The sequence below is a fragment of the Puntigrus tetrazona genome, chromosome 6 (genome assembly GCF_018831695.1).
Source record: "Puntigrus tetrazona isolate hp1 chromosome 6, ASM1883169v1, whole genome shotgun sequence".
NCBI lineage: Eukaryota > Metazoa > Chordata > Actinopteri > Cypriniformes > Cyprinidae > Puntigrus > Puntigrus tetrazona.
In genome coordinates, this window is record NC_056704.1 from 21,394,529 (window position 1) to 21,418,106 (window position 23,578).

Sequence of the window (23,578 nt, forward strand, 5' to 3'; positions counted from 1 at the left end):
CAGTTACCTAAATTGCTGTTGGTAAAGGACAGTTTAACTGTCTCTTTTTAATTAGAAGGTAATTTAATGTGTGAGCTGCCGCGATAGTGCCGGTCATTATGGACTTCATGACGAGCGTTCGATAACAAACAGCGCAAATATCTGCGTCCGTAATCTGATGAAAGACGCTCAATAATGTTGTGCACAAAACTGATAAATGCAGTTCAGTTCTGCCTGATTTCAGCCTCATCTTTGCATGTCATATGTGCATATATGAAAAACAATTATATGTAGCTTTTATTATAGTGTGACCATAGCAGCACAGGTGATGAAAGATGCATAATTCAGAAATAAACCGCATTTTTATTGCTTCTGTATTGAACATGCGAGTCAGTTTTAGACACCCGAGTATAACGGAATAGTCAGCAAAGAGAGGATGTAGAGATTTTAGATTAGAACAGAAAAAAGCAGGAATTATAGAAAGAAAATGAAGAGAAAGGATGGGGGACATTTACAGGCAGGATCGTGACAGTCTGCTGGAGGACGAGAAAAAATGGTTTTGTTTTTGTTAATACCATTTGTAATATGATTTCATAAAATAGATTTTCACTTATAAGTTATGCCTTTGAGTTCATAAAAACTGATGAATTGTATATACATTTTATCAGAGCAAACTTTTTTCTATATCAGTAGATTTACTGGGAAACAAGACAACTATAACTTAAAATATAGTGAATTTTAAGGGATATATATATATATATTAATATATTTATATAATATTTTTCATTGTTGTGAATAATGTACCACTCTGGCAAAGTGTTGTTTTTCATGTTATAAACAAGCCCTGTAGTCTTTAAAAAGAATGTACTTAAAATCACACCTGCACATTTATTTAAAAAAAAAAATCAAAAACAACAAAAAAACCCGAAATGATTTTTGCAGTTCTGTATTTTCCGTACACCTGCCTTCTAGCTAATCTAGACCAGAAAAGCAGGATCTTTTTGAACGTATTAAAAACAGCTTAACGCAAGGAAAGAAGGGAAAGAGCGTACAAAACTCTTCGGTCAATGATAACACAGACAAATCTGTTTTCTATTTTACAGTTTTTAGAATCCAAAAACGGTGGATTATCCCCGGATCCATTCCCTCCCCTCTCGCTCACAGATGTCTGCGAGTTTCCTTTTTTTTTTTTCTCTCCAGAAAAAGCAAGGATTATGAAGTCAATTACATTTGCAGCACAGTTCGCTATTTGAATACATACAGCAGTAGCTCATTTCTTTGTGTTTTCCGTCTTTTTTAATAGTAAATACAAAGCAGTTGTGATAAAGCAAACAAGGTGATACAAACAGTTTTTTTTTTTTTGTTCTTTGAAAAGAATCAGGAGAAAATGAGAGGACACACAAGCTATAATGTGGTGTATGTACAACCTACTTCAACATGAGCTAAAAGAGCAGAGACAGGAAACAGTTTACCGCATGTGAGAAGCAAAATAAATCGAAGGTATCATATCGAAGCAAGCAGAGTGGCGTTTATTAACAATAATAATAATAATAATAAAAAAAAGCCTGAGGTTTGGATTGGTTTAAAAGAGAAAAAAAAGAGAGACCCCCATGATAAACGAGCTCTGATTTTTATATATTTTTTTAAAAATCTTTTTCTTAAAATAGTTTGCTACAGTTTTAGACTAAACATGCAAGACATACGACTAAGTGCAACCGAGTGAAATGTTACATCTTTTTCTTAGTTACTCATTCCCTATAGGTTTGAACTGAGGTACGCATACTAAGAGTTTCTCATGCTGTATTTCTTCAGTAATGCCGAGCTACACATGCGGTGAATGGTCTCATCTACCTGCTCGAGAATAACCAATCAGAAACGGCCCTCAGATGAGCCCCGAATCTGTCCCACTGCAGCTGCTCGGATGCTCCGTTCAGTGAACCCTTTCCATCAATACGAAATGCTTGGATAAATTTACAAATAGTAGTAACTGCCATTAAAGTACCTTGTACCCAGCTTATTGGTTGACAGGAGTGTTTTTTAATATAAAAAAGTAATAAGTTGACAGACACTAAAACACAATCATAGAGCATTGCCAAGGTTAACAAAAGGACATCGGGAATCCCGTTTCGAATTTACAAGGTAAGTGGCATACAATCTTTTCAAAGAATAAAATGGCAAAAAAAAAATAAAAATCTAAAGTATGAGAACAAATAGAACTCTCATCATTGTGTGGTCCAGTTTAAAGTTCAGTTCACATTGTGTTATGCAAATGCCCCCCCACTCCTGGATTTAAATTTCCTGTGACGACAGTGAACACAGTCCTAAATTCTTTCATCCATATCCTTCTCCTTTATAGCCATCATTTCCTGATAGAACACTCCCTTTTTTCCTTTTCACTGGCCCAAAGACAACATTGCTTTGATTTGGTCGTGTGTTGGTCTCAATCTCTGCCTCTCCTCTACTATTTTGGTCACAGGCAAAGACATACAGCTGCCCATCCAACAACCCCTTTGGCTTTTTTGATTTATTTATTTATTTTTTTCCACTGTAATAAGCCCGACACAGTTTCAGACATTTCATAATTTTTGCGTCCGGCCAGTGCGGGGAACACTATAAGGATATTTGGCCTTTCGTTCAGCTATTGCATGGAACATAGAATATATCAACTTGTAGTATCTTGTATCTTTGGTAGTCACAGATAAGAGACGCAAACATCAACTTAAGTAAAAACAAACTGACAATAAAAATGGAAGTAATAAATAAGAACACAGAAAGTGGTTGGTTGCAGTCATTCGAAAAACAAAATGCCTAATCTAAAGTCTGTTCCCGAAATTTCAATCTAAGCTAGCCGGTGACAGCAGCTTTCAATTTGAAGTTGCTTTCTGGGTTCAAATGGTCTGCGTGGAAGCAGCCTGTCGGAAACAATTGCGATGCGGCAAAAAGCAAATGGACATAGTGGGCTGCCCCAGTGCCGTAATGCTCAGTGGTCATGGCTGTGCCGTCAGCCTCGGTTCATAATCCCTTTAACGTTTATCCCGTGTGTAATTATTATCATGTCTAATAACAGAGGCTGAGCCGGTCATTGATGTGGTGAAACTGATATTGAAACTAGAGGGAATGCAGTTTAAAGTCATCCAGACAGTCTTTGAAATGACAGAATTAAATAAAAAGGCAAAAAAAAAACAAAAAGAAAGTTTCATATATGCCGACAATAGCGTTCAGGAATCACGATTAGCTTTTGTCTAACAATCCTCTCTCCCTGGTGCTTATTTCAACATTTTTTGACATTTAATTTTGCAATACAGATGATGGTTTCGATCAGCGATTTGGTTGACGCTAACGTGCATCACCACAAAAGGGGATTTTTGAAAGTATAATTTCAGAACGATAAACGTTAACCTGCGTTGATTTCTCTGTCATTCATTCCACGTGAAAATTAAACTTCATTGGTGCGTGGAGAGGGAGCCTTCATTACGAGTAGTGCATTTGCAGATGGACTTCATGAGCGGGAAAGAGAGAGAGAGCGTGTGTGTGTGTGTGTGTGTGTGTGTGTGTGTGTGTGTCGGCACGCAAGGGCAATGTGACTGCAAAGTGGCGATCCGAAACGCTAGGAACAAATGACAGAAAAATACTACACGGTAATGCGACATTCTGTTTCAATTTTGAAAGGAAAAAAGGGGAAAAGAGAGCATGAGAAGCCTTAACATTCATCCAGTGCTAAGCACACCATAACTCCACGTCATTATTCATGAGGTCTGATCAGTTACCAAAACAAACAAACCCAACAAAAAGAATATATAGCTAACAGCACAGAGTAATGAGAGGACACTACGTTTAAATTATTTGCCCAGGAACCCTCAAAACACCAGACATATATCCTCCAGCTGCGATGACAGTGAATTGAAAGGAATAGTGCACTTAAAAAAAATGAAAATTCTGTCATTTAGTCATAATCACGTTGTTCAAATGCTGCACGGCTTTCTTTTTATCTGTAAAAACACACAATAAGACATTTTAAAGAGTGCACCACCTGCTTTTTTCTCCATGCGATTGCAATTAATGCGGAGTGACTTAAAAGCATCATAGATGGGACCCATATTGTTTTCTTATATTCCAAGTCTTCTGAAGTTGTAGATACATTTAGGTACATTAAAAAAAACGAACCGAAATTCCCTTTGTCTGAGCCGAGGGCGGAACTCGAGAATCAGCTTTGTTTTGAACTTCATCAAAAGATTCACTCTAAAAGATCCGACTCAAAAGAACGATTTGCTCACCACTCGCTCTCTGAGAGAGCTTTTGCTTTCAGAGCAAACCGAGTGCACTCTTCAAAACCAATCCATTTGTGTTTCACCAAAAAAAGAAAGTCACACGGGTTCGGAACGACACAAGGGTGAGTAAATGACGCAAGTTTTCATTTTTGGGTGAACTGTCCTCTTGAGAAGATCTGAAGGCAGAGACGATGAATTAAAGTCACATACGTACACGCACACTGTGAGTGGCACGCTCATCGAAGCGCTAATGATTTGTGTGTGTGAGAGTTCGTGATCAGTGTTTATTCGACTCAGAGGGCAAGGAGTCATTCTCAGCTGTGTTTTCATGTCCGCTCTGGTCTCAGTGACACTTTTGCCAAAAGGAAGTAGAAGCAGGCCCCAGTACCAAACGTCTCTTCATCAGGAGATGAGTAGAAATGTACGCATCTCGTCTTTAAACCGAAAAGTAGAAACAAATCAAAAATACTTCCAAATGGAATAGATTTTCTTATCTCGTATTTCGTTTCGTATTTAATGGCACTAAGAGTAAATCGGAACATTTTAATAGCTGTCAACAAGAGGATTGTGAATCCGGTCTTGGGCTTGCTATATCTGGAGTGGTCTCGCAGGTGACCGCAGTTAGTATGGCCTCTTCGGCAGAGGACCTGGGAGAAACCAGGCTTACAGCATGTCCTCGTGACCGTGGTCGTCCTCGTAATCTCTGTTGTGGTCAAAGTCTGGACTGTGATTGGCTGTCGTCACGAGGGAAAGGGGGCCTTCGTGCTCCTCGGGGTCCAGTGGCTCCTCTTTTACACTGATATGATGCCTGGGAATAAAACGTAACAGGAATGTTCATTTATTTTTACATAAATGCCTCCATTCTTAAAGTATCAAAAAAAAAAAAAAAAAGTAAAAATAAAAAATATGATTAATTTAAATATATAATAAAAATGATAATAAAAAAAACTGAAAATAATAATTCAATTTAAAATTTTAAATTTTACAAGACTTTTTCTTTCTTTTAACGGTACTTAAACTGATTCTTAAATTTTTTTCTACAGTTTTAGGTGAGGTCTATAAAAAAAAAATGTAAAAATGTATAAAATGAATAAATATACATACATACATCTCATGGCCACAACTTATTAAATTGTTCACTCATTTGATTAAATCATGGTCACACTATACTAATTTGTACCCTTTTTTTAAATACAAAAATAATGACTACAATTTACTAAAACAAGAAAACAAATTAAATTGTAGGATCACATTTTTTATTTGTGACGCCTATTTAACTAAAACGAGAGAACTAATACATTGTGAGAACAAATTTTTAATTTGCGGTCATTATTAAACTAAAACAGGTAAAGATTAATAAGCAAGAGGACAAGTTCTTAACAAACAGTTTGTGGGCATAAGTATATTTTTATCTGGATAATATTGTGACAATACAAAAAAAAAAAAAAAAAAAGACATAGTATATTTGTATCAGTGCAGCCACTACCATCTACTGGTTAAAAATCTAAAAATAAAAAGGACTAGTGTAACGACCAGCTGTTTCTATAATGAAAGACTAACAGAGGCGGCACAGCAGCGCTCCTGATAACTCCACTTCCCTTTCAGTTCTTCCAGCACCGGGATACCTGCCGGCTTTATTTTCCACAGCTGGCCTGACAACAGGGTTTTCACTTTGAATTGATAAATGAGGGAGATTAACAACGTGCGACGTGGCGACGAGAGAATGGACTGCGGCGAGCGAGCGGACGGCCTGTCAGCTTCCCGGTGGCGTCGGATCAGTGCCGCTCCGCGCGCTCCTCTTCTCGCTCGTTAACATGCACAACCTGTGAGGCGGGTCTCTAGAGGACGACCCTGCGCAAGGTTCCGTCATTAATCAACTTCAAGCGTGCAAAAAAAAAAATACAGCCGCACAACACAGCGACCAGACAGCACGGCGTACGCTTTAAATACACGCAAAATTAATGCGACTTCTAACCAAAGTGTCAATAAGGGGAAGAAAAGCAGTGGCGGGGAGGCGCGCGAGACGAGAGGGGAAGGAGGGAGGCGCTGACGACGGGGCCCAACACAAACGGCTGTGATAAGAAACAGAGCCCTTACAAGAATAATAACGCTGTCAGTTGTAAACAAGGCAAAACATGAACCTCGGCCCACAGTCTGGGCACAGGATTGTCCACAGAGATGAGATCTGCCAAATTTCTCATTACAGAAACACTGCAGAAATACAGAGCCAATGAGCGAGCGCTGACTCGACCGGGGAAGACGACCAAAACCGAAAGGAATAAAAGGACAAACATTAGAAGCAGCTGTGGCAGAGCCTTTAAGTTAATTAGTCTCACATGGCAAACTATAGGTTTTCGCTAAGACATGTTTGGCAAATGTAATTAGCCACAATATCTATTTTTCTTATTCTCTACTCTCTTCACGATTGTTAGGAAAGCAGCCATGCTAATGAGTTATCATATTTTGTGCGTGAATAATAAGAAAACTCTCGCCATTCTATCGGTTTTAGATCAAAGCGTCTCCATGTATCCCATGGCCTCCGGTTCTCAATCTCTAGCTGGAGGGCAAACATGAAATTGTTATTAATATGCAACTGAGCTGCACTCTGCTTTAGCCTTCATTGTAATTAGGACTGAAGCATCTGATTGCAGGCATCTGCAACAATACGTACAGGTGCAGACGCAATGGAAGCCCAATTGTTAGATGTTATTAATTGTGACTCTGAAGCAGAAACAATAAAACCAGTATATAACGCTTATGTTAACAATGTACTCGGGTGTTTACCTCATAATTACAGGCATGGTTTACCTAGTGGCATGTTAAGACAGAAATAATTATATACTTGGACCGGCAATACTATGTAATCATTTTAATAGTTGACATTTAATTGCACAGTTCAGAATAACTCATAAAATGTGACTTGAAAAGAAACAAAAGAAAATGGTGTTTTGTTTTGTTTTTGCATGTGCATCTAAAAGTAATAAAAAAATTATGTTCGGAAAAAAAGGTTAATGTTTTACAAAAAAAAGTACTGTGGTTATATCATGGTGACAATACCATCATGTTACAGTTTTTAATACAATTTTAAAATATATATTTTACAATGGTACCATGTCTATAATCATATATATATATATATATATATATATATATATATATATATATATATATATATATATATATTTTTTTGTTCCAGATAAATGTAAACAAATAATACATGCTTATTTGATATTTAAACAAATACATACATGCTTATTTGATATTTTAATTGTTGCATTGAAAGGTTAAATATATATATAATCCACCCATCTAATTTCAGCTTGAACATTTGACAATAATAAGCTTTCCTTGTCTCATTGTCTCATCTATAGGTGACAAAATTGTAGTGAAAAAATGATTCACAAAACTAAAAGCGAGATGCCCTTGATAACATGATCCATAAAAATCTAGTTAACTTAATAAAGCTCAGTGAGTTTTATGTTAATGTTTTATGTATGCTCGTATATTCTCACACTTCGCACGGCTCGTGTTTGGGGCAACATCTTTGCTTTTGAGTTCTTTAAGTCGGCAAATGCCTGGAGAGGTGAGAGGCAGACGCCTCAGAGCAAGCACACCCATCCTGTCTCTCTGCATCCTGCGGACGGGGCAGGCCTGCAGCTATGTTATCTGCCATTAGCACTTCTCTCAGCCACATCTTCACGAGTTCATTACTGCACTGCTTTTTTGAAAAGAAACGATTTGCTGATATTTCACAGAAACTGCAATAAATCTCGCCGAGCAACAAATCACCATTCTGTCCTCCGACATCTGGAAACCATGTTGTCTGCACCGTATTATTTTAAGCTTCAAACAACACGGCGGTCCCTCCCATACAACAAGTGTATGGGGAGCTGTGGTTTCCAGCCCCGACCGCAGCTCAGCTACATGGAAATCTTGGAGCGCTTTCGTCGAGGCTAATTACGACCCCCCTCCCCTCCCTTCGTTGTTTTACTCTCGGCGGCTCGCAGAGTTTTCGGACGTGCTGCGAGTCTTGTCTGGATGGAAAAAGGAGGCCAGTTCTGTCATCTTCTATTCACCGCTTTTGTAAATATTTAAACAAAATGGAGGCAATAATTAGGGAGGAACTCGGCGTAGTGCGCAGCACACTATTGACCTGTAATAAAAGCGAGTTTAGAAACAACTTCTCGAAATAACACGGAGAGACACTATTTGCTTTACGAGCTCCCCCAACGTAGAAACCCCGCCAAAGGTGGGGTTTCCTTCTAAGACTGCATTCACAATTCCTGCTTCCTCTGTAAACTGCAGTTTTCTATATAATTTCACGGTTGGCTAAACATCTGCTGTAATGTACATCGAACCCTACTGTGCGTTCCGAGACTTATTTTCAACTCCTAGTGACCTGGTGAAAAATGTCTACCACCTAAGCCGCGCGACGCTCGTGAGCCTAATGATTCCTGGACATCTTCCTTTACCTCGCGCCTTATCTCAGTCACACACACATTACGAAGGTGGGACGTGAGCCACTCACATAGCTGGCAGGGGCGAGCGTCCAGGGCTGCTGTCACTACCGTTGCTGTTCCCGTGGTCCATGGCCCCATTCATTTCCTCTCGGATGGCGCTGGCAAGCGAGTTAAGAGTGGGACTTCCGATGGAAGCGGTAGTGTATAGAGGTATGTTGTTCTCTGCCATTGAAGCCTAAAACAGAATAGAAGAGATGAACTCCGTGAGACCAATTCCTACAAAACATTAGGAATGTTCAGTGGCCTTTCGCTCGTCCAAAATAAATAATCATTTTATTCATCGGCACACTTCAATTCCTTTTAGGACCCATTTAGGCGATTTAAATGTCCTAACGATGACATGATGTGTGTTCAAGTGAATTTAGCCAGAAAAAATAAGTAATAGTTTTTAGACCGTTTTTACACAAAAAAGGTAGGTAGATGAAAAGAATGCAGACAGTGTACTTGGTAATTACTTATATTTGCATCCTCATAGCACCACAAGGGCATCATGGAAATGGAAGTTGTGTCACGCAAGACTGTCACCTTATAAGCCAGCTAAATTAGTATTAGTTTCTAGCAAGCTTTATTGCTATTCTTTATCAACTGTGCACAAAATAACACTATATTGTGCAGACAATGACTGGATGTGGGCAGAAACTGAAGAGATGAATAAATAAATGGATGAGGATTGGATGCTGCAAGATTTGGATTTTACCTGGAAGGCTGCAGAAAGAGCGGGACCATATCCCAAAGTGGTATGGATGTTCTTTACGAGAGCTGGACTGCTGTAGAGACAACAATACAAACACACATTCAGTGCATTACACAAATGAGTCAAACTGTCACCGGTCTACTGAGCAGATTGATTTTACACTGAAGTCAGTATTTAGAGTACAATCTGATTTCCAATGAAGCTCAATAGTAAAATCAATAAACGGCACTAAACTATCAAAAGCTGTTTAACACCAGAGCTCTGCCCCAAAACTAGCTGCCTACTTGCCAACTTCACTCCCAATAACAACGCTGCCTTCTAAGATTGCTTTTTGCCTATTTATCGAAATCGTTTCGCATTCTTTTTTACAAGTATTTGTTAAAGAGTTATAAAGCCATGATTTAAACCTTCCATCTACATGGCGAATCACAATATTTAAAAGTTAATAAAAACAAGTTAATAAGGCTTAAGAACTAGCAGTATCTTCTCCAGGCCATAGATAACAAGGAAGCTTGCTAAGTTTTGGAACAGAGTTTATGTGAATTAGTTTTTTATTTTTAACGTCACATATTATTATACAATCTCAGGACACTCACATGAGCCATTTCATATATTATGAAAAACAGAAATGACGAAACGTAAGATATGAAAGGCTACATAAAGGATGAGCGAGCACACAGAGGCGGAGCATGCAGGAAGGGGGCGGGGCAGAGGGAGGTGCTTACTGTACAAGCAGCTCATCACAGCTTTCGTCGGCCGCATGCTTCCTGGGGCGACCTCGTTGTATGTGGCGGCCGCGTTTAAACTCTTCGTCGTCTACGGTCCAAAAGGACCCAAAGTCATCCTCAACTCTTACAAAGCATTTATGCAGGGAGAGATTGGTGCGCACGGCACCCTGGGATGGGGGAGAGGGGCAGCAAGCAGCCAGATTCGGATGTAGCAAGACAGACAGACAGACAGACAGACAGTGATAGAGAAGAGGATATGAAATGAATGAATGGATAAGCACAAGCGACTAGGGGTTACGGTGCACACAGCCAGCACATAACTCACATACGGGCACAGAGATGCACACTAAAGCTAGCAGGGGGTCAATGGGCGGCACAGCACAGAGACAATGACATGGAGCCCATCCATCAACACCATGAGACACGGGTTTGGTCAGCCACGCTGCTCGGGGTGGCGCTGGAACACCTACCCGCTGATCTTTTGCGGCCTTCTCTTTTGGAACTCTAGCTCGTCGACAGTCCATACCGCCCCTTTAACGTTCTCTACCCGCACAAAACACTTGTGAAGACTAAGGTTATGCCGCACTGCGTTCTGCAGTTGGTGTGAGAGAAAAAGAAGGGCTATGAGACACATTTTTTCATTGAACCCACATTGTCTTGCATTATTAAGTTGTATACATTTCTATTTAGAATAAATTAAAACGCTTGTCATAATTTACAATCAACAAAGTTTAAAATTTGGCGGCTAGGAAAAGAATTATGACTTAAATAGGGGTCTATTTATCACACAAACCTATTATAGAACTTCAGAGGTTTATGGTGTTTATTTAGAGCTTGCAGGTTATGCAGGTTTGGAATAAGATAATTTAACCTAAAAAGCAACATATTATATCTGATTTTCAGACAGTATGTCATGTTTCCCCCATAGTGTTTGTTAGATCTTTTTAAGTTAAATCTCACTTGACATACACCACTGCTGAAAGAAACATATAGTTTTTTTTTTCAGCAGTGATGCATTAAATTGAAAGTGACAGTAAAGACTATTAAGATTTCTATTTCAAATAATAAATGCTGTTCTTTTAAACTTACTATTTATCAAAAATTCACCAAAATGTTTTACTGTTTTCACAAAAATACTGTTTTCAGCATTGATAATAATAGTGCGTTTCTTGAGCACCAAATCAGCATATGATGAAAAACAAAATTATTTTGCCATCACTGTAAAAATTTAGATTTTAAATAAAAAAAAGTTGTTTAGAAGTATTTTTCACAATTACTGTATTTTGATCAAATAAATACAGACTTGGTGAGCATAAGACAATTTTTTTCTTACATTTTTTGCAGAGTAGTATTTTTCAAAACATTCACTATGCAAAGAAATGCACTGATCAAGAGCCAGTTGTAGCAGCACCTTGGACTACCAACAAAATTCCAGACTGCACAAACAGTCTGATAAACATGACTCTTTGGCGGTTATGACTTTAGCACTGCAGCTGAACAATGAGGGGAAGGGATGTAATTCTAACATGCTTTGCTTGTTGCGTTCTTATAAATTACCCTTTCATCAGGCCATTTGTACAACATGCGGGTGATATTTAGTAAATAAAGCCCTCATTGATTGATGGAGGCCTGTGTGGGTGTTGTCACTCTGGTGCTTTATCATTCAGCTCTGGTAAAAGTCACAGATAGTTCATCATTTTCTGCCTCACTTCAAAAACGGAAACTGAAAACGCTTGAGTTAAATGCCAATGCTCAACAAACTCTGCCAGGGGAAAACATCCTACTCAAATGACCAGATTTCCCCTTAAAGAGGTTGAAATTCTTCCAGAAAAAACGTAAAAACACTTTCAAAATAAATCCAAATGAAGAGAGGGTCTCTTCCAAAAACTTCTAAGGACCATTAAGTGAAATAAATCATAGCTGGGGGAAAAATGCATACTTTCTCTGTGTAATTTGAACTTGTTGACTAAATCTCATTTGGGCGAAATAGCTTCAATTACACCAATTTTTACATGGATTTTGTTTGTATCTTTGGTGTTTTTTTTTTTTTTTACGTTCATTACGTTATGATATCTTAATATCTGGGAACAGAAATATATTTGTCAGTAGTTATTTGTTTAAAGACCTAAATTATAAAGTGGCGTCTAAAAGTCTGAGAACACTAGTATTTCTGTTTTGCATGATTCATTACGTTTTTAACTGAAGCATTATATTTGAATGACAAATATGTAAAAAAAACATGAATTTCATTCTGAAAGCAAGAACTTAACTGTCACATTTGATTTAATTTGATTAGTTACTTTGAAACCGTCTACTCTTTATTTTTTCCCATGTATCTTGTTCTTAAACTTCATTTAAAGCTTAAACTGCTGTAGATTTTAAATCCCAGATATATAATGTAGTCAGACTTTTGGATCTCACTGTATTTTCTTTACTCATATATGTTTGTCATGAAGGAAGTCTGGGTGGTTCAATAAGAGAGGTGCGCAATGAATAATGGTGGTGCTTTTCTATTGCCAGGAGTTATTGTGAACCCAATAGTTCCTGCATGCATCTTCAACAATCAGGTTTTTGGTTTTCACGTTGCTACTTCATTTTATTATTATTTTAAAATTCTGTCAAATTCATTACATATTAGTGAAAGCAAGAAAAAATCAAACAGGAAATGTGAGATCACCTTCCACGTTGCTGCATTGCGTCTGAAATATGCAAACATTCGCGTGAACCAGTTGTAGATCTCGTTTAGTGTTAGCTGTTTTTCTGGAGACTCTAGTATTGCCTGGAAAAATACACACACACACACACACACACACACACAAATGCTGATAAGCAAAAAGCAGTTCCATTTCCGTTCAAACCTGGAGCAAAAACAAAGATGCACATGGTATGTCAAGTTAAGTTGATCTGAGGGTGCATGTAAAACAGCTCCACGCTTTTCCGTTCTCAAATAGGAGCTACTTTGTTTACTGAACGCTTCCTTATGCAAATGTGCCAATTTGAGTACATCCTTTTCCGCTAAACGACCAGAACAAGAAAAAAAAGAATTATATAGCCAGATTATAAAGCTGCAATTATCCCGGGCCCAGATTAATGCCGTGTGATCACAGATTACCGGTTCAGGCCTGATAATTGACTGGGCATCTCAAAGACGCCCCCGTTCCTACTGTTGTGTGAAATGAATTCCGTAATAATCACATTGGCTGTAATACTTAATCAAAAGCAATTGTTATATATGGGCTTTTTTGCCCCCTCTATGAACAGCAAGTGCTCTCACGCTCATTTGCAGATGGCTAATCTTGAGCTCTGATGTTAAATTGCATCTGAAATTTAACGGCTGTGGTGGAGGGGGTTTAGGGGCTTGACTTTAAAGAAGTTTGTTAACGTTGAATATTTATTCTGCAAACATACTGATACACATTTGCAAAATCCAAAGTGTAGATGTTCGATTACAATGCAGTAGGTGGGTTAAATATATGATGCAAATGTGGCTGCTTTATTACCTGTCGTATTAGCGAAGCATACGTGAAAGGAGGTCGTACTTCAGCATTCATGTAGAACTCTTTGTTCTGGACAATATCTGTTCACAAACACCAAACACAAATATTAAAACCTGCTCACACTCAGCAATACATTACATGAAATGATATGCGACTTAAAATGATGTTTTATAAAGTATTTATACATCATAGCAGCAATTATTATAATAATTATATTTATTTATTTTTACAAATAATTGAATGACAATATTAAAATACAGTAATACAAAATGTGGGAATAATGAATACTGCAAAATGAAAAGGTAACACTTTAGAATAGGTAACACTTGTCAACTAATAACTGACTTTTCACTCAAATTCTTCATTTGCTGCTTATTAATAGTAAGGTAGTTGTTGAGTTTAGGTATTGGGTAAAAGTAGGGATGTAAAATAAGGTCGAGCAGTAAAAGGCATTAATATGTGCTTAATTAGCACTAATAAATGGCTAATATTCTAGTAGTATGCAAATTAATAAGCAACTGTAGCAGTAAAATAAAGTGTTACCAAATAAAATAATAAAAAAAGAAAGAACATCCAGACATGTAGGATTGTTGGGAAAAAATGTGTTTAATTGCAATGAAAATTAATAAAAAAAAAACATTATGATCCTAAAATGAGTATATTTCTCTGGATAAATAATACATCTAATATAGCTATTAAATAATGTAAATAATCATTAATAATAAAAAAAATGTATATCTATATCTATATTTATAAAATGCACATATTTTCGTACGATGTACCCACTGATCCTAATGACAATACATGATAATGTAGTGCGTACGTCACAATAAAGCTTCGGAACAGTCAGTCTGTACCTGGAGATATGGGCATGTTGTACTTGTCCGAGTAGCGTCTGCGCATGGGACCAACACTGTGCAGGCTGGTGGGGGTGATAACAGAGTGGGTTTGTGAGAGCGGCGTGAGGGGGGCTGTCGGGGTGGTGGGCGTCTGGGGTAAGCTGAGGGGCGGCGAGGCCTCTGGAGCCGTCTTGGACAGGGTGACGTTAGAAACCAGGTTGAGCTGAAAAGAACAGAAAGAAAACAGGCCACAGCATTGTTAGTCACGGCTGATGCCTGCGGATGCTAATTGTTAACACACCATCCAATCAATCTTTGCACCGCAGAGGAGCATTGGTGGCATGTTGGTTTGTAAATATTTGTAAACACCATGCTTTCGCTTTCTGCGTCCATCATTCTGCGAGCAAATAGCGTACATCCCCCTGGTCGCCTCTTTGTTTGGTCTGCTGGCGTGCTCCCAGAATGCTTTGCTCGCTCTCTTTGCTCTCGGGCGGCAGTAGCAGTCTTGCTGGCTGATGGAATGAGTTTCTCACCGAGCCCTAAGAGGCTCCTAATAAGCCGCAGACAGAGAGAGGTCAATCTACACTAATTACAGCCTCAAATTGTATTGTAAGGACCCTAATTAGTGGCTACTTACAGGGGTGATACTACGATTAAACGTCACATCTGAATGACCCTCATCAGCCCGATGGTTTGGCGTAAGATGGTTCTTCTGGAGAAATAGTTTTCAGAGAAACACTTTCTTCCTCCCTTATCAAGTGGCACGAGGTGGGGGGCTAGTAATAATGGCTATAAGGTAAACTAATTAATCAGCGGGTTAGTTAAGGTGCAATCTCGCTTCCAGCAGCTACGTTGAGTCGTCAGTGTCACATTTCCTCTTCTACTGGAGTGGAAAATGCGAGTCTGACCCGATGCCCCTGCTATTAATTTGTAGGAGATGAGAAAAAAAAAAAGCTAATGACACATATACATATTTCCCCTCACCAAATTGTTCTAATTGCTAATTTGCCAAAGGAGGCCTTGTTACCAAATTAAACATGACTTGGATTGCAGTCTACGACAAGGGAGACTTGCGATGAATGCAAGGACAAACAGGGGGGCAAAGAAAAAAAAAAAAACAACGAGAGGGCACGCGGAGGTGGGTTTTCCATCGTGCGCCACAATCGCCCACAGATTGGGTGAGCAAATTAATAAAATGTCAAGGCTGTCAATTGCTTTGGAGGTATCAGATGTCTAATTTTGCTCTATAATGGTGCCGCTGACAGTGCAGACGGCGACGAGGCGAGTGAAAACCAACAGACAGTGTTTAACATCTAACCCCCCGCCACGCGGATACGTCGCAAGCCACGCAATTACCACACACCCTATTAACGGTCATTACCATACAGATGCTCTGTTTGATAGACAGGTACATAATAAAGAAATTTGAGGGCTGACAGAAGCTTCATCCTTGACATGTCATTGTCTTCATGTCTATCCAACCTTCTTTGCTTTTTTGTGGGGCTAATTGGTTTCTCTCTGTGTTATAAATTTATGTTATAAAACAGATAATTCTGGTCTTAGATGCCGATTGGTCAACAAACAGATCCAGTTGTGCTAAAATACACCATATAGTACCTGTTATGATGCCATGCTATGTTATAAATAATAATATTTTTTAAAATGATAGGTTAAGAGGAATTACAATATAGTTTTTTTTAATTAGTTTTATTATTATTATTTTTATCAAGAAGGCAAATGAATTGTTTGTCATTCACTTTCAACTTATCTTGCTAAACAAAAATACAAATGAATAGTTAGTTATAAGACAAAAGAGGCCAGAGGTTTTGGATAGTATGGACATATATTCGAAATCTGTGCATACCAGCAAGCTTTGTTATCCATATGCCTCATGAACAAACAGCGAGTAGCCTCTATAATGGCACTCCTTTTGTTTTCCTGTACCATTTGGGTGCTCTCCAGTACATACGCAAAATGAGACTTCAGACGGAAAAAATTTAAATGGTAATTGGTGATCTAATTATACTGGCTTTGACTTGCCAAGCTGCCGTGGAAAACAGGAGACAAGCTGCTAAAAAAAGCTTAACAAACAACAACAACAAGAAAAAATAAATCTGCAGTTTAATTATGGACAATAAAAAGGTCAGATTGCTGATGAGAACGCTTAGTGACACCTTCGTTCATAAACTCGTGGACGCACATGTGCACGCACAAACACATAAACAATGTGGCCTGAGGCGAAATCTCTTTTAAAATGAGCTGTTGATAAATATGAATGTTACTGGGGCAAGATTAATGAGCAGAATATCAGACCGCAAACATCTAATTTGTTTATGAGTAAAAACGTGAATTTAAAACTAAACACCCATTCCAACATCAGCCAAGTAAATGACCAAATTTGCAAAATAAATGTCAAGGCTTTTATTACAACAATGCTGTTGAGTAAAACGTCACTAAACGGAATCTTTAAAAACATTTCAGCTAAGATTTCATTGTGGTCTACGCTATATATTCTAATTATTTTGAAGTTATTGTAAAATTAAATAAAGGCTTCTAATACTAAAGCATACAGTACACCTCACCAAAAAAAAGTATTTATTTACGTAAGGGTCTTCCTCTCCATTACAGGCTGCTTTCCCTCAGTCCCGTGGGGAGAGGTAGCAGGCTAACAACACTATCAGTATCTGAGACCAATTTTCATACACAAGCGTAGCCGTGTCAGATACCTCTGTACAAATGCTAATCCAAACAATCAGCGTGTGACAGAGGCAAAGCTCCATTGTATGAACTATTGTCACCCGCCGTCCCAGGACACCGTCTCTGGGCTCCTGAGCACCACGGGGCCCCTGAGCAGTGAATAAATGATCAGAGTGCTTCGCAAACTGAAGAAAGGAGAAAATGTGGCTGATCAATGATCAATTGTAACTTTTGTAATGCTTTGTGAACATGTGTTCTCCATTAAAATGTTTTATGGGATATGTTTTTAACTTTTTAAGATATAACCCAAAACATTTTCAAACAATGGTGGAAACTCTGAAATAAGAGGTGCAACGTGGTCCATCCAATAAAGATAAATAAATTAATTATCTATATCTGTATATATATCTGTTTGTGTGTGTGTATATATAAAGTATGTAAGTATTAGAACTACAGAAATTTTGGGATTTCAAACTTTTTTTTATTAATGTAATTGTATTTGCAAATGCAATTGTAAATTATAACACCAAAGCATGCAAGGTTTGCACACTCCAAAAATCCACCAGAGAAAATACAGCATATAATCTAAGCTATTTTCAACATACCATCAATTGGTGTACACTAAATTTAATCTCATATGCTATTTACAGACAGTATGTAAATTGGGACATGAGTCAAGATGCTGAGATGTCAAGAGTGCTATACTCACTGGCTGTGGGGCGGGTTTGGGCTCTGTAGACTTGACATGAAGATGAGTCATCATTGCTTGAAGACGCTCTTTGTCTTTCGCTAACTTTAATGAGAAAAACAGAAAAAAAAGTCATACAAATGATAATTTAAATGAGAACAGATTCTGACCTTTTTAACTGGATTTTAGTGTAACATTCTCTTTCATATCAGTAAACTAAATAACCCATTGTGAAGGACATCTGACAAACATATGATTATTCTTGACATACATGTACTCAGATTGTGACCTTTACACTTGATACAGAAACACAACCCTAAGGGTATATTAGCCACTAAAAATGAGCACACAAGCTCTAGCCTTCAGTCATGGTTACTTCAGTCACAGTGAATCCACATTAAACATTAGAGGACCTCTCTGACCTCCACACACACTGATCTGGACTGCAGTGCCCCAAAACACTGTAAGCCTAAACAGCATTGGCAGCAATGATCTCTAAGATCCACTTAGGATTATTTGGGGACAATGCAGTCCAGTTCTGCTCCTCTTAGCTGCTATAGCGGCCCTTTCGCTCTGTTTTGGCGTAGCATTAAGAAAAATGTAAAGACTTTATTGCGGTCATGACATAAAACACTAATTTTATTTGTACCATCAAACATTTCAGATAGTACATACATGGCTAATGTATGGACAGATGAGCATGCTGATAGAGAAGGATTATTGCAGTTTGATGCCTGGGGTGAATTTTTCTAGCATGAATAAAGGTGTTGCATGCATTAAGAGATGAAAATATTGCTGAAAAATACTGAGCTGAATTTGACCTCAAAGAGCCTGCATGAGCACCAATGTGTTAACCACTGCACAATAACTCCAACACTTTCTAATCCTTCTCCCTTCTCCTCCTAAAACCAAAACGTCCAATTCATTTTCTGTACATCCCAATCTCTGTGATGCCATTCATTGATTAATGTGTATTAACAAGCAATACAATACAATAAACAAAATGAGTCAATCAATTCACTGAAATAACTGGTAGCTCACCCACCATTGTTGGTATGCCTGGATTCTTTCACAAAGTGTTTTATTGTGGTGCCAAATAGTTAAAAGTCATAAACGACTTTAAAACCCAGTAAAATTGGAAATGTAATTATCTTGTGGAGTTAGCCCCAGGGCACTCCATATATCTTTGCCTGGCTGTCATGCGAACATAACACATTTTTAATGACTGGTTACTCACAAATGTACAAAATAATTTCATTTTTATCCCTCCCTCCCCTATCTCTGAGCTGCTACTTGAGAGCAAATGAGCGAGAGGGAGGGAGACAGAGAGAGGGAGAAAAAGGGAGTAGAAGCAAACTTTTGAAAAAGCCAGAAAAGGAGATGGAGGAGGAGAAATGAGATGTTACCTGCAGTTCCAGCTGTTGAACTACTTGCATCTGTACCCTGCACTGCGCCGTGCTCCTGTCATCCAAGGCATGTTCATTATTCAGATGTCTATAGAGAGAGAGAGAGAGAGAGAGAGAGGGAGAGAGAGAGAGAGAGAGAGAGAGAGAGAGAGAGAGAGAGAGAGAGAGAGAGAGCAGTCTTCATTTTAGTACCATATTTTACAGCCATCTATTAAACATTTGATAAAACTTTCATGGTAAAATATTGAATTACATTATCTGCACATTCTGCACGGCAGTCATTTATTTCTCCATATTGGAAAAGTGAAAATGGCCTGAAAACGCATACTAAAATGATAAAAAGTAAATAAAGCTACTGTCCACACATCCACAAATATCAAATTCCCCAAACACAAATGAAGAGTGTTCTAACAAGATCTCTGCATTACCGGAAATAGAAGCGCTCTTTACACGCCTCATGCATAATTCATGAACTGCCCGTTTCCACGCAAACCTACAGAAATGAAGTTGAGCAGAGGAGAGAAGCACCTCGCCAAGCTCAGGTGAATAAACGATATTGTAAATCGGCAGACGTGTGCTCCGCAAACCCTCCCAGCTTTTAAAATTAAATGGATTCTTCTTATTTTTGGTGGATTCTGCAGTTAATTATGTCATCTAGATTAAGAGAACTCAAATGAAGCCAGGAGGAAAAAGGCAAAGGACAACAAGGAGAAAAGAGATGGAATCTGTCATAAACTTGAATTATGAATATAATTATGCATGATTATTTTATACAGCCAAGACCTTTTTTTTCTCCCCCGCACGTTTATAACTAATCTAAATAAGTAGCTGGCCTCTGCAAAGCTGGGCCAAGCTTTCTTTTTTTTTTTACCTCTTCCTTTTTTTGTGGTGATTTATATAAAATGGTGGAGATAAGACTCACGAGTGAAGGAAATATGATTGGAGGATTTTTATCAGCCCTCGCATGAATTATGGTTTGAAAATGCTTATGCAGGGGCATTTCATTAATCATTTAATCATAATCCGTGCAGGATGTTTGAACTGATTTCACAAATACCCTTTCATTTCACTACTTCATTATGCCCGCTAATGGATCCAATATATTATATATATCATAAATTATATCGCATCTTCGCTGACCATGTAGGTCACTGTCACCAGGCAGAGGCTGGTGGAACGGAACAGTAGAGTTTTCCACGTGCTCGTCTTCCCAAATGCACGTTTACTGTCCTCGGCCGCAAATCAAAGTGTCGTGCCCGGACCTGAACAGGGGCCGAGACAAGGGGAGCCAGAACTGATGTTGATGGCCTAATAAATTTGGCGAGGTGGCGTGACATGATGGCAGCGGCGCCATTATTAAGAATAAAGACAACATACGAGCGCGGCTGAAAATACGTGCGGGGAAAACACACTCGACAACACTCGTGACGGAGAGCGATTTTGACTTCGGAAGTGGAGCACTCAACCTTGAAAGGGAAATGATCTAAACGTGCGTCAAAACGGACTCTGTTTTCCTTCAGAATGAGCACATAAATACCACGTGTCTTTTTGATCGTTGACACAGCGGGAACACACCTTTAAAGACATTCTGAATTGATCGCTTCGTTAAAAATAACACAAGGATTAGGGACGGCGAGTGTTTTAACATGGCCACGCTAAATCCACACCTTGTTTAAAACTATATTGCGTCTGTTCTGGCTTCCAACATTAATCAACTAAAAACAAGCTGCTTTTGAAGTCAGGGAAGGTTGAAGAGGGATCATGTAAACATTTCAAAACAACCACCCAGTTTTCATTTGTGGAGAGATAAAATAGGTACAGGGCGTCTCGCATTTTCAATGAACGCGGCTGGACGTGACATGCTTTGGAATTCGTAGTTCGCGGCACCCCGCGAGCCCCCGCTACCTCTTTTCATCCTTTGTTACAGTGGACGTTTCTCTTTTTTCCCCGTCCTCTCCTCCGTTCCTTCTAATGACATGTAGAGTCACAGTGCATAATTAATAGGAAATGAAATATTCAAATGGCCCTTAATGCAGCCTCTCGGAAGAGTGTCTGGACAAGAGGAGCTCCGGAGAACGGCAGAATTGACGTCGGGAGAGACTATGAGCGCTGGCATGTGTCACTTTCTGGACTTCAAACGAAGGCTGTTTAAAAGCTTTCTGGCAGGATGACAGCCCCTAATGTAAATGGCCACAATAAAACAAGTTAAATAGACATTACTTAAACAGTCAGCATTTTACATATCACTGAAGCTAGCTGTCCTTTAGCCCAGGTTTTAATGATGCTCTGGCAGGCTGACGCCCTGATAGGTCTTTCTATTATAGGGACGGCTGGACGAACCATTGTTTATTCCCAAACACGGGCAGCTGTTTCAATAGCTAAACATCCGTCTGTTTTTCCTTATCTTCTCACATTACGTAAAAGAATTATGCTTATCTACTGATTTTATTTACTCATACTGCTTGTCTTTGATGGGTAAACACTTTCCAGGATGGGAAATAAAACGCACGTGTTTGCGAATGGTAACCGTAAGCAAAAAACCAGTTCTAAGACTAATACAGTAGAAACTGTATGCAAATCACAATTTGCAAAGTTAAGATAAATTCCGAAACTCACACACAGGATATCGTAGTGCTACTAGATGGCATCACTACTGAGTTTGACCTTCCAAATACCCCAGGTCGTGGATGCCCTTGACCTCTCGTAAAAGCGACCTAAACTGTTCTTTAAACCTTCCTGTCCCATTGGAAACACACACATCGGTTTATCACCGCTTCCCTTTTTATTTATTGGAAATGTTATCATCCCGCACGACTAGGTATGAGATGTTTTCCTTTAAAGACATAATAAATATCCGTATGGTTTAAAACAACACCACTGCACGTCATCAGTTGTTGCCTTTGGCTCGGCCTGCGGAGATCCATGTGACGTTAGTGCGCATCTCTCACTGTTCCTCGCCACGTCGCCCCAGGCGCCCGTCTTTAGCTACCCAGAAAACTCTTATCATCCAGCTAATTTACTCCCTGATTTCTGTTTATGGTTCTTTGGGCCCGTCGGGTGGAGGATGTACATGTGGGAATGTTTAGCGCATGGACGGTTAACACCTTCAGCCTGCCAGCTGAACTCTCACCCAGCCTCGCTTTTTACAAAAGCGGCTTTGTAGAGAGTCTCCAAATGTTTTCTCAACATGTTCCAAGCAGTTTAGGGCAGACAAGAAAAGTAAACAAGATGTTGCCATGATAAAAACACTTGTGTAAACACTGCAGAGTGTACTTAAAGAAAGCACTTCTCTCTCGCTCTTGAGCTCGTTTTCAGCTCTGAAATGCTAATTTCTCTTATTTCAATAAGCAAATGATGAATCATGGTTTTGGCCAATAGAAAAAAGGCAACGATGTGAACCACAATCCAAAAACATACCGTAACAGATCCGCAGTTTAGAAACTCCAGGGCAGCAAACGTTCTTTCTAAGCTCTCGGAGGTCAGAGCGAATGCACGTCTTTACATTTTCCTCCACAGGTAAACACAGATTGGAGACAGATAATGTTATCATCTGCAAAAGTGTTTACACAGCCTGGGCTGGTTTTAAAAATGGCTTCAAATAAACTGGCAAGAGAAGCCCATGAGCTACAACCCTGAGAGAAACAGAGGTGGAAAATAATAATGATAGAAAAACAGACAGATACACAAGACTGAAAAAACTGGTCGGAGTGCAGCTGTGGTTCTGCTTACCCCACGTTTTCTTCTTTTTGGTCTTGGCTTGTGGGTCTTTTAGTCTGGCTTGTTTTAGTTTGAACTTGGGATAATGGAACAATGTCATATCTTGTTTAGAGTGGGACTAATCCAGCCTGACACACATTCACTGATCTGCTGCCACACTGCACATGTTTTCATCATCTCATCACAAACACACACATAGTGGAGATTAAGTGAGACCAGGTCTTCCTCAGAGCAGGGATCAGGATGAATGCGGTGAAAAACGTGCACCTTTAGCCTGATCTTGGGTTTAGGTGTTATTTTGGGAGTGTGTGTTGGCCAGAATAGACTGGACTTTAACAGCATGGACGGGTCAGGCTTGATTCAGTTGAGCTGATACACAGTAGGCAGGTGAACAGACACTGGTTCCAGATAAAACCAATGCAACAGTCCGTGTGTACATGCTTTAAAAACCAGTGTGGTGTTTGTGTTGGTGATGCAGATCGAATGCAGACTGCTGCAGTTCTCCACTATATGTACAATAAAAAAAATTAAAAAATAGAACTAAA

General features: G+C 39.0%; 1 protein-coding gene across 11 annotated transcripts in view; it reads right to left on the reverse strand.

The window, feature by feature from the left end:
* Positions 1-1,256: 1,256 nt before the first annotated feature.
* foxp1b (forkhead box P1b) overlaps positions 1,257-23,578 on the reverse strand; it is a 529,351-nt gene continuing 507,029 nt past the window's right edge. For 10 of the 11 annotated variants that reach the window (XM_043241990.1, XM_043241986.1, XM_043241985.1 and 7 more), the window contains 9 exons: positions 19,317-19,404; positions 17,932-18,015; positions 14,544-14,748; positions 13,690-13,766; positions 12,867-12,968; positions 10,660-10,781; positions 9,465-9,534; positions 8,776-8,942; positions 1,257-5,055 (listed from right to left, as the gene is read on the reverse strand). In XM_043241990.1, the coding sequence (XP_043097925.1) occupies positions 4,911-5,055; positions 8,776-8,942; positions 9,465-9,534; positions 10,660-10,781; positions 12,867-12,968; positions 13,690-13,766; positions 14,544-14,748; positions 17,932-18,015; positions 19,317-19,404 (1,060 nt within the window). In that variant the 3' untranslated portion in view covers positions 1,257-4,910. The remainder of the gene's footprint in view (positions 5,056-8,775; positions 8,943-9,464; positions 9,535-10,659; positions 10,782-12,866; positions 12,969-13,689; positions 13,767-14,543; positions 14,749-17,931; positions 18,016-19,316; positions 19,405-23,578) is intronic. The other variant, XM_043241991.1, reaches the window with a different exon arrangement.